Genomic DNA, 14705 nt, shown 5'->3' with positions numbered 1-14705 from the left:
CCAGCCAGCAGTCCAGATCTTTCACCCATAGAAAACATTTGGAGCATTATAAAGAGGAAGATGCGACAAAGAAGACCTAAGACAGTTGAGCAACTAGAAGCCTGTATTAGACAAGAATGGGACAACATTCCTATTCCTAAAATCGAGCAACTTGTCTCACATTTTACTTGTCCAGATGTTTGCAGACTTATAAAAGGAAGAGGGGATGCCACACAGTGGTAAACATGGCCTTGTCCCAACTTTTTGTTGTTTTTTTGTGTTGATGCCATGACATTTAAAATCAACTTATTTTCCCCTTAAAATGGTACACTCAGTTTAAACATTTGATATGTCATCTGTGTTGTATTCTGAATAAAATATATTACAATTTGAAACTTCAACATCATTGCATTCTGTTTTTATTCACAATGTATACAGTGTCCCAACTTTTTTGGAATCGGGTTTGTACTTTATAAAGTTTTAAATATGGATATTTTTGTGATCAAAGGTGAGTTTTAAGGGATGAAATTGACTACAGGAGGATGTTAAAGGAAATTTATTTCACAGGACCCCCATATTAAAGGGATAGGTCATTCCAAAGCAGTATCATTACATTCCGACTTTCTTTCTTCTGTGGATCACAAAAGAAGACCTTCTTTTTAATGTGTATATTCTGTTTTTGTTTTATTTTCACTCTCTTTGCTCTGTTCCTGTTTAGTTTCCCGGCTGTTAGTTTCCACACATCTGATTGTCTTCTCCTTGACTACATTCCCTGTGTATTTCAGCGATACGTTCTTTCTGTTCAGTGTCCAATATCGCCTATGTCATGTGTTTGTGTTTACATTTCTGTGTTTCATTGTTAGTTTAATAAAGACAGTTTGGTAGCACTTTATTTTGCATAGTTATAACTATAAACTATGTATAATTTCATGCAACTAACCCTACAACCTAACCCTATACTAAGTACACATGGTTAATTAATATTAAAATAAACATAAATGAGTTAATTATTATTTATTTAATATTCATTATTACAATAGACCTTAAATGTACACAGTAAAAAAAAACTGTTAAACTTAAATTACATTGAATTGACTTTAAAAAATGAGTTGGCTCTCGTGTAACCAAAAATTGCTTAACTTATTTTGATGAGTTAAAGTAATGTAAGAACATGTTTTCATAACTTATTGATCATATAGTTTTTTTACAGTGTATAATTATACTGTAACAAAAACACCTTCAAATAAAGTGTAACCGACTGTGTTTGTTTCTCTATTCCTTCATCGGGCACATCATTACAGATAACATTTTGACACATGTCTGTGTTTTTTTGTCCTATATTGAAAGTCAATGGGTTCCAGTGTTGTTTAGCCCACATTAGGGTGAACTATACCTTTAACCAGAACTATACCTATTTTTTACAGAGTGAATTTTTACTCAAAAACATGACTTTTCAGCTTTACATACTTTTACCACTGTATTGACCATATAACCCAACACTGGCAGATAGGATTGCAGATGATTGAAGAAAAGGAGGGAAACAGTTTTTTGGTGAGGATTTGACCTTGTGACCATATTTGTGCTTGTGAGAGTGAGTTTGTGTCTTTGTGCATGACTGCAGGCCCCGAGGCTTAAAATCACTGAGCGCTGTCATTAAGAGTTTGTTGATAAGATCAACCAATGCATGTGTGTTGCTTAAGGGGTGCACATTTAGTGCTACTGGAGGATTACAAACATAAATCATGTTCCAATTTGTATTTTTGCACTGTACATCTCATAATATTTCTTTAATGCAGATACATTATTTAAAAAAATATATTTTAGATGTGTAAATTGTTTATCGACAGGTTTGACTGGTCATGTGAAGGCTGAAATTTAATTTTTTTTAAACTAATATGGTCAAAACTAGACATTTTAAATGTTCTGCTGGTTTGTAAGCGGATTCCTTTTATTGTAAATATCACTTATATATATATATATATATATATATATATATATATATATATATATATATATATATATATATATATATATATATATAAACATCCTTACTATAATCTTAGCTGAGAATGTCAGTGACCTATGTGTTGCATGCTTGTGCGAGCGTGTTAGTAAGTGTGTATATGCATTGTGTCTTTGTGTATGTGTGTGTGTATCTGTGAGAACCATGTTGGAGCGCTTTAGCGAAGCAGCGTAGCGTGCAGTACAGGAGTGATGTGGGCTGAGCCGACCTGACCGAGCCCCGGCCCTCCACTAATCCTGCCGTTTTCAGGAGCCCTGGCCCGTACTTGATGAGCTTGGGTAAGAAAAGGGGCATCTCTTTCTCCCGCTCGCTTTTCCCTCTTTCGTTCCCTCTCGTTCTTTCATTCTCTCTCTCTTTTTCTCATGCACCCCCTCTCAAACCCCAGCCCTGCCTGGAGCCAGTGTGCAAATGAATGAGTTCCAAGTGTTTACTCAGCAGTTCTCTCTCTCTCTCTCTCTCTCTCTCTCTCTCTCTCTCTCTCTCTCTCTCTCTCTCTCTCTCTCTCTCTCTCTCTCTCTCTCTCTCTCTACTGACATATAGCAGAAGTGGGCACCAAGCTATTTCAAACATATCTTGCGACATAACAAAGTTGCCATAGGTTTGAGTTTAAAATTAAATGAGTTGTCTGACTTGTATTAATATACATACAGTGGCTTCAAAAACACTTGCACTGTAAAAATTATCACATTTTAACTGTAAAATTAAAATTGGTTATCGACACGTTCCCTTACTCTCTATGGTGAAAAAATGTAATAGATCTAATGGGACCTAATTTTACAGTAAAATACTGTTAAATGTTCTTTTCCACTTCCAAAACTGTCACCATAATTTAAAGTAAAAAACCACAAACACATCCCTAGAATTGTCACAGCTTGCATTCAATGTTTTTTCATTGAAATAGTGATTGGGTTTTAAGTTGCATCTTATGTTGTTAAATGAATGTTTATTCCATGATTTTGATTTATCCGTTTTGTATTTTGTGTGAATGACATCATCCACCTTCTGTATGTATGTATTTGCTTAGATTGTGGAAAAGCTTGTGAGGAACTTTATCATGTTTTTTTGCACTACCTGTGTTTTAAAGGGGGTTTTAGAGTATATATACAGTAAAAAAAACACATTTTTACTAATTGAACCCTTTCCATTTAAATTAAATTCAGCACTTTCGTACATTGTGTTTTTTAAAGTTGCTTTATAAATACATTTCGAGTGGATTTTTATGGTAAAGTGTTTTTTTCATAAATTTCATGGATTTAAAAACAAAATGTTACAGTGTAGAAATGTATTAATGTCATGGCACATTTTTCAAGCATAACATCTGAACAAAATCTGACAAAAAAAAAATACCGGTTTGGAAGGTGGGTGGGTCATGAGGGTGTCATTTTGTTTTCCGGTAAATGTCCAAACATCACCAACAATTTTTTTTCCTGTGCATTTGCTTAAAGTTGCATAAAATCCAGAGGAACAGACATGTGTATTTTAATGTAATAGCTATTGGGCCATTAAATCTTAACCGCTCATTTAATTCAATACAACCGCCAACAACGCCGTGAGAAAGGAAAAACTTGACTTTTACTGGATATTCACTTGTCATGATATAATGCAGAGCAGTTTGTGTACTTCTTCATGTTGACGCATAAGCAATACAAACCAGGTCCAATTTATTAAAGAACATTTTCAAGAGTGGGGAGACTATGTATCTCTGGTGTGTGTGTGTGTGACAAGAGAGTAATATTACGGGGATTACCGTGAGATGGTAGACCCTGGGGCTGGTGGATGAGGGTGCGGAGGAGGAGGGGCTGTTTCCTGGCTGTAGCCCTTGTTTGTCTGCCTGACCTGGCAGCACTAGGGGCAGATCCTGCTTGGATACAACCCTGATCCCACGCCTGTCTGAAGCTGTTAGCCAGCCGCTCTGTCCGGCTAGCTAGGCTTAGCGCGTCTCTGAGCACAGGGAGGGGCGTGGGCTGGGGCCGCCACATGCTTTGTGCTTGGGCAGTGAGGATTGTGGGCAGGGGCTTATGACTCTGGTCTTATTCATCCATACCATTTCTTTCCTATCAGTCAGAGCTGAACACTATCTCACCCCAAACCCAAACATGCCCTCATGGTTAAAATTATATATCGGCTGTTTGTTTAAGAAAACTTGCTTTGAGCTTTAGTCATAGGCTGAGAGTGAAAATGTCTAGGGTAACTTTCTACCTCCTGACCTTCCTGTAGATCCTTTGTGTTGAAAAGCAAAGCCCTAGTAATTCCTTGATAGGTTTAACTATTCATTTACAGCTGTGTGCACGCTGTTATTGTCTTTTTGTAAATAGATCAGTTAAATCCTGGGCGAGAAGTTGACGCTGAGTGCTATGATGCTGTATTATAGCACCTGTCCCTCTATAGTCTCATTCTGGAGAATAAAAATAAACCAGCAGTATTTTCTTAACATTCTGTAAAGTTTACACAGCCCAATTGCTGTTTTTAAAAGCTTGTTATTATTTTTCAATTGGTGGATTGAGAGGTAGTTTGGGAAGTCGGTTACAGCCTTTCTGTGTGTTGTTTCTGTCCTGGATACACAGTGAGCGGGTGAGAGAGAGCTTGAGAGCGAGATCAAAGATAGAAGTTTCAATGAGCAGTCTGTTCGTTTATTTGTCCTTTCTTGCATTATAAAATATGTCAACCTGATGAGGTGAAAATCTTAAGTTCAATTTCTGCTTTAAGTTGAGTCCAGGTGGTGCAAACAGGGCAATCTGCAAGGAAACTTTGACTTAATACAGACAAGGCAGTTTTATTTCTAAAGCACATATAAAACAGCTGCTCAACAAAGTGTTGTACAATCTACCACTTTGTACAATGAAATACATTAACTTCATCTTTCATTAAAAAAACGAGAATATAATATAATAAAATACATAAAACTGGCAGGAAGACACAGATGATTAAGATTACATTGATCCGAAAGCTATAGAAAAAGATGTGTCTTTAGTGATTTAATAATAAATACCTATAGGCTACTATAATAAAAATATATACTGTCAAAATGTAAATTGATTGATACAACGATGTTTAAATTACAATTTTATAATGGTGCAAAACATTTTTACAGTGAGCTAAGATTGGTCAAAAAAATGAGTAAAACATGCCCCCTTCTTTGAAACTGTTAAACTTAGAATATTTAGCAGACAAGTATTTAACCTCCACCTCTCCAACCTTTCCTTCCTAATCCTATCACTCTTAAAACCCCCAAATCAGTGGAAGCTATTATGTAAGCCACTTTACCTTATCTGATATCTCACAATGTATATTCCATATAAGGTCACCATATAAGGTCAGCAGGTAGCCTACTTCATTGTGTTTTTCCTTGAAGGGTAGAAGAAGCAATTGTGTGTGACAGCTCATATTAATTATCAAGGTAAAAAAAAGAGAAGAAGCTATGTTAGAAGTTAAATATTTCAATTTGTTTACCTTTTCCTCATTTGTAACTCTTTACAATAACGTTTTGTTTGATTTTTTTCTGAAATGGTTTCAGGTTATTCGTGTGTACGCGTCTTCTACAAAATTCAAATGCATCCATCCAAAATTGATTTAACGCGGATCTTCTGAACTTGTATTCTTTGTTAGTGAGGGGAGAACTGTCACCCAATCGATCGTCACGAGGCGGCCGGTGTCGTCACTCTGCCCGCTCTATAAAACTCCCCCCGACTCACTCACCTGGCTAGACAAACACCTCTAATCTACAGCTGAGCGCACGCTTATTTTGATAGTCAATATTTTTAAAGCCTGTTTAGTTGGCAACTTGGGGGAATTTTAAAATTCTGAAAATCCTAGAAGTTTATAAACGACAACTTTTATGAATCTTGCAAATTTTTCATATTTCACTGGCATGTGCAACATGACTGCAGAGTCCCAGCACTCGCCGGCCGAGGCGGCCAGTCCAGTGGTGCTGTCTCCCAACGTGAGCCTGGACTCCCCGATACCTCTTCCTCCACCAGCGCTGAACCACCAGGCTCGAACCAAGGACGGTGTTCTCATCAAAGCCGAGCCTCGGGGCAGCAGCCCAAACACCGAGAGGGAGGAAGGGGTTTCACTGGGTCAAACCGAAGAACATCTGCCTGCCACTGGCAGCCGGCGGAGGAAAAGGCCAGTGCAACGAGGTAAACCTCCCTACAGTTACATCGCACTGATAGCAATGGCCATCGCCAATTCACCTGAGAGAAAGCTCACCCTCGGCGGCATCTATAAGTTCATCATGGAACGCTTTCCTTTTTACCGCGAGAATTCCAAGAAGTGGCAAAATTCCATAAGGCATAACCTCACCCTCAACGACTGTTTTGTGAAGATCCCGCGAGAGCCCGGTAGGCCCGGCAAAGGAAACTACTGGACGCTTGACCCCGCCGCTGAGGACATGTTCGACAACGGGAGTTTCTTGAGACGGAGGAAGCGCTTTAAGCGGACTGATGTTAGCACATATCCTGGATACATGCAAAGCTCGAGCGCTTTCACGCCAACACCGATGGGTAGACAGGCGTACCCCAACACCTTATACCCGGGTGTGACGTCGGGCTACGGGTCTCAGTTGGCTGGTTCTCCACACCCGGCAATGCTGCATCATTATCAGGCATCGGCCGGGGTCACGCAAGGCCAGCCTAGGATGTTCAGCATCGATAATATTATTAATCAACAGACAATGATGCAAAGCGGAGAGCTCAACCCGCAGTCTCTCGGCCTGGGTGCGGGAGACTTGGGTGCCATGGCCTCCAGCTGTTCCGTATCAACCTCTGACCCAACCTGCTTTCAGACACAACCGATAAATCCAACGAGCAACATGCTGAGCAGGAACACGGGGTCTCTTGCTTCAAATATGACGACCAGTTACACGTATCCCTCCTCGACTTCGCCTACTCACCTGTCCGGGGTCACGCAGAACAGCTTCTCTCCGGGAGGTTCACAGGTGTACTGTTCGGGAAACAGGATTTCACTGCCGCCTGTGCGTTCTGGCTCGTGCGCAGATCATACAGAATCCCTTTTAGCTCTCTCCGGACCAGCAATGAACTCCTACAATAATTCGTATATGAGACAAGCCAATTTTGCCTCAGGACTGGATCGATACATGTGAAAACGTCTGCACGGATAGCGTGTCCCATATCAATGACCCCGAGATTGAGTTCATATTCTTGTTGACTGTGAAACAAAAGTTGTGTAGCGCGTGTGACAAAATTAACTAGTTTTTTATATATGTGTTCAAAGTATTTTATATAAAATGAGGAATTACAGTTCTGGTTTTGATATGTAGTCTGAAACATTGTATCAGAAGACAAAACAACGCACAGAACAATGTAAATATTATAAGCAAATAAATGTTTTTGTGTAATAACTTTTTGTTTGTTCTCTGTTTTAACTAACTTTATTTCAGAACAATTTGATTTGTATTAGGTTTATGTTGGATTTTAAATATCCAACAATTGTAGGATATTCATATCTGATCTGCGCACGATCCAACAATTTACCAACAATTTTAATAATTTATCATATGGATATTGTCATCCATAGTTTGGCACGTTAATTGATATAACACGTAACTTTTAACTCCAATCTTTCTATTATGTTCTCTATAGTCCATGTACATATACAGTCCGTATACAATTTAAATAATTTGATTTTAGGTTATTTGACATTGATTAAAATGTTTCGATTTAACCAGTAGCCTAGCCTATAAGTAGTTAATAAAATCTATAGCTATAAATAATAAAGTTGAGATATTTATAGGCTATATTTGATATATTTGCTTTATTTGAGAAGATCATAGGCCTATCTATCTATCTATCTATCTATCTATCTATCTATCTATCTATCTATCTATCTATCTATCTATCTATCTATCTATCTATCTATCTATCTATCTATCTATCTATCTATCTATCTATCTATATAATAGCTATATAAGCCTACATAAGGGGGTGAGTATATATATATATATATATATATATATATATATATATATATATATATATATATATATATATATATATATATATATATATATATATATATATGGATCTTCTCAAATAAGCAAATAAGGATTATGCTACATTTACATTAGCTCATAGATGTTTCGTGCCATTTTGAAGACGGACATTTACGCGTATAAATAGTAGCTTAAAATATTTCAGCACTTTATTTAATGTTCCATCACAAATTGTGCGCACTCATTTTGCTGGTGAGGGGGCGACATCGACTGGCTGTTGGAATAAATGCCTAATAATGTCTGTAAAACAGAGATTGGGAGCATTTCACATACAACCCACTAGATGTCAGCCACCACCAAGATAAGACCACGGCTGGGTTTCTAACCTGAGAACTTTTGTCAAAATGCATTGTTATCCATAACGTTTGTTAATTATCGAGAGCCTCGGAACAATCCACAGTCCATACGTGCAACTGAAACGGATCTTTCAGTTTTATCACATCAAATTTACAATTAGCATACGACAGCATTTTTTTTTATCACCGCAAAGACAGAATCTAAGCTACTTAAAATGTTATGGTAATATTATCTTTAAAACAACAAAAGGCTGTAAAGGAGTTCCAAACGAGCACAAGCTGCATCGATTGCAGTGCCATTGCACTTAGCCTATATATATATATATATATATATATATATATATATATATATATATATATATATATATATATATATATATATATATATATATATATATATATATATATATATATAATTTTAATTTTTATGACATCTATTTTAGTGGTGTTGGTGGTGTTTTCAGTCTATTTTAATATTGCTGATATAAACAGCAATTAAGTTAAGTTTTTTTTTCCACTTGCAACGATACACTTAATTTCGTCTTATTTATGTAGGCTACGATACGTACTGGTTTGAGAAAGATGGCGTTAATATATTGTAAAATATATAATATGTAAAATAGTGTCTGGCCCTTCCAATTAGTGAAGAAAATCAGGACCTCCAGCTTTTTAATTACGGCGATATTTTTTGTTTTGGAATTATATATAATAAACATATATGTTTTATGTTCACAGTAGCTCTACTGGTTTTGGTGACATTTAATAAAAATAGAAAGCATTTTTATTTGTTGGGTTGGTGCGGAGTTCAAGGGCTATTTTTTATATAGGCCTGTTTGTGTAATACCGGGTAGAACCGCAAGGTGGCGGTAATGTGGTTAAAAAGGTTAACAGAGTTACAGAAGCCTATGCTTTGCAGTCATTTTATTCCGTGTAAGCCCCTCAACACATCAACTGGTAAGCCCACTTAAAAGCGGAAAGGAGAGGGGGAAAAAAAGAAAGAATGGGAAGCCTATTTGTCAGTTTAGGCCGAAAACTGATGATGATTATCTGGTTCTTTTTCAGTGTCTCATGTGGTTTGCCCTATGACATTCAAGTTGTCCAGGGCCCAAAACCTGTACATTTCTTCTTCTTTTTTTCTTTTTTTGCTGTTGGTCTGACTAGACATAAAATATTGTTAAGAGAATTGTAGGCTACATCCTTTATCTTAAGACATTAGAGGTTGCATTAGCCTATAATGCATCAATGAAAAAAAAATATATATTCCTGAAAATTGAGTCATATAATTCAGAAATAAAATACAGATTTATAATTATTATTTATTTTTTTATTAGACAGAATAAATGGGTTGCTAACTTGACCTCTGGGTCTCCCAGAGCTGTCACACATTGCTTCGGTCCTTAAAATTGTTTCCTTTTGTATAATTTCAACACCATTATAATAAATAAATAAATAAATAAATAAATAAATAAATAAATAAATAAATAAATAAATAAATAAATAAATAAATAAATAAATAAATATATATATATATATATATATATATATATATATATATATATATATATATATATATATATATATATATGTAATGTATGTAATGTAATATAATGTACATAATTCTCGAAACGCATAATTATTTGTCTAATTTCTAGTTTCGTTGGATTGGAATATTCGGTTAGCCTATAAATTCATTTGGGAAACGGAATAAAAGAAAAAAACATTTGACAGAAAATATGGTCATGATGCAGAGCGTGAAATTTGGCATATCCCGTGGAACAGTTTTTAATCTGACTGAGGCACAACATATGAATAATGAGCATATAATAAAAAATAATTCGATGCCCAACTCCAATAAAGGAAGGTTACTTTATGATGGTTCCATAAAGAACCTTTAACATAGAACTTTCCATTGCACAAACGCTTCTTTATAGTGGAAATGATTCTTATTTTATAATGATGTTCAAGAAAAAAATATGTATTGTTAAGAATTGTTCACTAAAGGTTCTGTAGGGAATCTAAAATTGTTCTTCTATGGCATCACTGCAAATAGCTTCCCCTCTTTTGGAACCTTTTTATGAGTGCGCTTTCTATCGCGCATATAGGCTAGCTTGTCATTCACCAAGCATGACGAATTCGAGCAGGTTGCATGAGAGTGCATGTGTGTTTTTTACATACGTTAGGAGAGGTAGGCTATGTAAGCTGTGGAAAACCATAAACAGAGTTGTTCTGAATTTCTGGCAAGAAAAAAAAAGCCTACGTAAAACCCTTGAGAATTGACGAAGTGAATAACGGGGCTAGAAAAAAAAATTCGAACGCAGGAAGAGAGATACTGAAAAGGCCAACATTTTCTTTGACCCTCTTTTTATTAGCAAATTCTACTATATTTATACAAAGTGTAAGATACTTATAAAATAAATGTAAAATAGCCCGTACACGTACACCTGTCAATTAGCTATAAATTAACTGGTTCATGCTGTTAGTAATACAATGCAAATTAATACAAGCACTTATAATTTGAATTACGGCCTATAAATTCTCAATTGAGGATTACATTGACTAAGTCTCAATAATAAGAAAATAATGTATCCTTATTCTTGCTGTACAATTCTGTGAATGATTAGCATCTCTTGCTTTGTAATTATAAAATGTATTTGCAGTCTCATATAACCGATTATTTAACGTGTCACATTATTGGAACATTTGATTTGTTAAATATATTTGAGGGACATGATTATATATTATTTACTTTGTATGAATTTATATCTCTTGGATAGGCAAATACATACACATCCATATGGTGATTTCATGCAAATAATATGTCTATGATTTTCTTTTCTTTTCTTTGTTTATTTTTTCCTTGTTTCTTTGCCATATTATTGATTATTTCTGCATCGAATATCGATAGACTTTCTAGCACAATACAACAACAAAAAGATACAATGCAAAAATAATTGTTAATTTAATAATTTGGTCTTATTGTTGTGATTCTGTTTTTAAACGTTTATATATTAGGCTATATTAGGCTACTTATATATAATATTTCATTACTTATACAGTAAGCGATGAAATAGTTTGTTTAATGTGTTGCCAATTTATTTGTTGTCATTGAAAAAATAAGTTAAATCGTGCTATATGCCTATAATACGAAAATGTGTATTTCTTTTGTATTCTTTTTGACATTTTGACGCCAATGTCAGATAAATATCCCTGATAACACACTTGTTAAGGCAAGTTGATAACACGTAGGCTACTTGCTGTCTTCTCCCTTATGCTGCTTTTTTCGCCTGTAAACTTCCCGTAGTTCCTGGTTACCGACATGCTGATCACGTGATTATGGTGACTGGATAAATAGTTTTTGGAAGCCGCGCGGGGGTATACTTGGAGGCTCATTCATGCACAGCGCTACGATTGTACACGAGAACAAATAGCCTACTCGAATTATGAAAACTACTTCGTGAATGCATAGTCATCGTGCTATTCGTATGATACAAAAGTTTATTATGCATATGGACCAACTACTCACTCCATGAAGAGAAAATCGAGGTCTTAACCGAGTGTCCAGTTCGACTCAAAAGCGCGCTGAGCTCTGGACAGTTTTTGTGTAGCCTAATGCGAGCCCGGTGTGATTCTTTCGAGTCTTTTTTCGTTTCTTAAGGTACGTTTTCTATGCTGCCCCAGGACGTGAAGACAGCGTATTCTTGTCTTCTGGAGGACGGGAGTTTTGTCTTTCCAGAACGCATAAGTGACTGAGACGACACACTGCTTGTGCTGGGTGCTACACGAGACTGGACACGGAACGCGAGAGAGGAAGACAAAAAGACTCTCCAAGGATGACTCTGGGGACGGACATGTCGGACAGTTCTGCTCTGTCCGACGACGTGGACATCGATGTCGTTGGCGGGGATATTGTAAAAGAGGGTAAATATCTTCACCATCATCATAGTTTTCTCTTGGACAATGACTCCGATGACAATCTATCCCAGAATGCGGGGGAGGGCGCAGTCTCTCCGGGTCAAAGCAGCTTGGACTGTCCGGCTGACCGGGACGGACAACGGGATGACAACAGAACCGGTGCGTTGACTGGGGATAAACCAGGGAAAAATGCGTTGGTGAAACCCCCTTATTCTTACATAGCCCTGATTACTATGGCTATCCTGCAAAGCCCGAAGAAGCGTTTGACTCTCAGCGAGATCTGCGAGTTCATCAGCAACAGGTTCCCGTATTACCGGGAGAAATTCCCCGCGTGGCAAAACTCCATCCGTCACAACCTGTCTCTAAATGACTGCTTTGTCAAAATACCCCGTGAACCCGGTAACCCGGGCAAAGGCAATTACTGGACCCTCGACCCAGAGTCCGCCGACATGTTTGACAATGGGAGTTTTCTGCGCAGAAGGAAGCGCTTCAAAAGACACCAGACCAACGAGATCCTTAGGGACGCGGGGGGATTTCTACCTGGCTTTGGCTACGGACCGTACGGTTACAATTACGGCCTCCAGCTGCAGAATTTCCACGCGCATCACCCCTATCACCCACACCACCCGGGAGGTGCGTTCCCCTTCCAAAACGCACCTTGTGCTCTCCCAACGCCTTCCTCGATATTCTCCGCGCCACACAGCTTGCCTTCGTTTTTAGGTACCGAGCTGAGGAAGCCTTTCTACCCACAACTCAGCCCGACTCTTCCTGGTCTGGCGCCTCTCAAAACGGACACAAATGGCCCAAGTCGGCCTTCCTTCTCAATAGACAATATAATTGGTGCGACTGGCTCACCAGCGTCGCCGTACACCTCACAACCGGGTGGACAGGCTCAGATCTTGGCCATGCTGACTCCCACACTTGCCTCGGCCACGAACCACTTGAATCTAACGCAGGAAACGATGCTTCAGCCCGGCACACAGACTTTCTCGAGCAAAACGTCAAGCCTTAACAATTGCCATTTCTAGAGTGGCAGCAAATAGAAAGTGCAGCAGTCCAGTTTAATATGGTTGTTTCGTCATTTGCTAAGGTAGGATTTACACTTTTGCAAGATTAAAATGCCGCCCGTTTCATGTTTCTGAATTCTTAAGTAAAAGGCTAATTAAGTATATTTATGAACTGTAAATATGTAAGATTTTGAAGAGAGAAACAGGCTGAAGAGAGGAAATTAAGACCATGTAAATAGTAAGCTAAGATTTCACCTTTGGACGGCCAGTGGACCTTTGCCGCTTTGTCCAGAAAGTCAAATAGTTTGTACTCATTGACATGGAATTTCCTCTTTTGGTTGATTTAAATGAAGATTGTTTTAATTATTCTATTGTTTTGTATATTTTGTGAGTTTGTGAAAAGCACTGTCAATACCGAGACTTTAAACTCAGGATTTACTTGTTTTGAAAGCACATTGCCAGAGACAATAGGGGCTGTAAATAGATTACATAGGTTAACGTCCCACTTCCCTTGATTCTCTCAACAGAAGTGTTCTGGTGAATTTTGATTTTGATTTTATTTCTGTTGATAGATGATTATGTGGTTCTTGGTGTAAATCGCATTACCTCTTTCTGTGCATACGTTATTTCATTATCCCATTGAGAAATTATCTGTGAAAAGAATGTTGTTATATGTAAAGAGACAAAACAATGTCCATAGGTCATTTTCTGTTGTAATGGCAAGACAATAAATGTTTGTGAATTTTGAAGATGTTTTCGTTAACTTTTTTTCGTTTAGTCTTCGATCAGGCCTAAAATAATTGTCTAACTTTTATAACACACAATACATAGTCTGAAGTTCAAACAATTACGCGAGTTAAGAAAAACACATCATGTTGACAATATTGTTTTTAGTTAATTGCAGATAATAATTTTTAGTATGCCACAAAATACTAGAACTAATAGGAAAGACAATTCAAAGTCAAATATCAAAAGTGTTACGTTGTTTAAATGTTCGTTTAATATTTGCTGCCACACTACATTATTTATTAAGGCTTCAGATCTTAATAAAACAGAGGAAAACATAGTGTGTGACGTTTTCACACCAGTATTTAGTGCGTCGTGGGCCCAAGGCACATGTTTCCTCTTGTGTGGCGCTTTGAGCCATGATAATTGACCAGTTTCTGGCAAACGACAAAGAGCTAAAGCAATGGGAACATCAGAGCTTGAAAGCCTATAATTGAATGTGATGGTTCTACATGGATACCCACGAAGTCTTTTGAGTATTCGTTGCTAATTTGTGGTAGCATTTTTTTCATCTGGAATCTAATCCACAATAATGCAGCTTTCTGCCCATTTGTTGATGTTGTCACTGAAGACCTTGTCCCAAAGGCTTGAATAGGCACCCAGCAAGTGGTCCCTAGCGAGACAAGCCACACACATTTGCTTCTGAAAGGCGATCGTCTTAAAAGACTCTCGGTTGTCCGCTTTCATGTCAT

General features: G+C 37.3%; 2 protein-coding genes across 2 annotated transcripts; both read left to right on the top strand.

The window, feature by feature from the left end:
* Window positions 1-5833: 5833 nt before the first annotated feature.
* Window positions 5834-7187, top strand: foxe3 (forkhead box E3). Its single transcript, XM_067412712.1, has one exon. It carries the CDS (start codon window positions 5838-5840, stop codon window positions 7101-7103), a length of 1266 nt encoding a protein of 421 aa, XP_067268813.1. The 5' UTR covers window positions 5834-5837; the 3' UTR covers window positions 7104-7187.
* A 4512-nt stretch (window positions 7188-11699) lies between these two features.
* Window positions 11700-13976, top strand: foxd2 (forkhead box D2). Its single transcript, XM_067412711.1, has one exon. It carries the CDS (start codon window positions 12139-12141, stop codon window positions 13246-13248), a length of 1110 nt encoding a protein of 369 aa, XP_067268812.1. The 5' UTR covers window positions 11700-12138; the 3' UTR covers window positions 13249-13976.
* Window positions 13977-14705: the final 729 nt, after the last annotated feature.

This window comes from Pseudorasbora parva, chromosome 13, assembly GCF_024679245.1.
Source record: "Pseudorasbora parva isolate DD20220531a chromosome 13, ASM2467924v1, whole genome shotgun sequence".
Taxonomy (NCBI): Eukaryota; Metazoa; Chordata; class Actinopteri; order Cypriniformes; family Gobionidae; genus Pseudorasbora; species Pseudorasbora parva.
The sequence above is the reverse complement of the archived record's forward strand: the minus strand, read 5'-3'. Positions and strand labels throughout refer to the sequence as shown.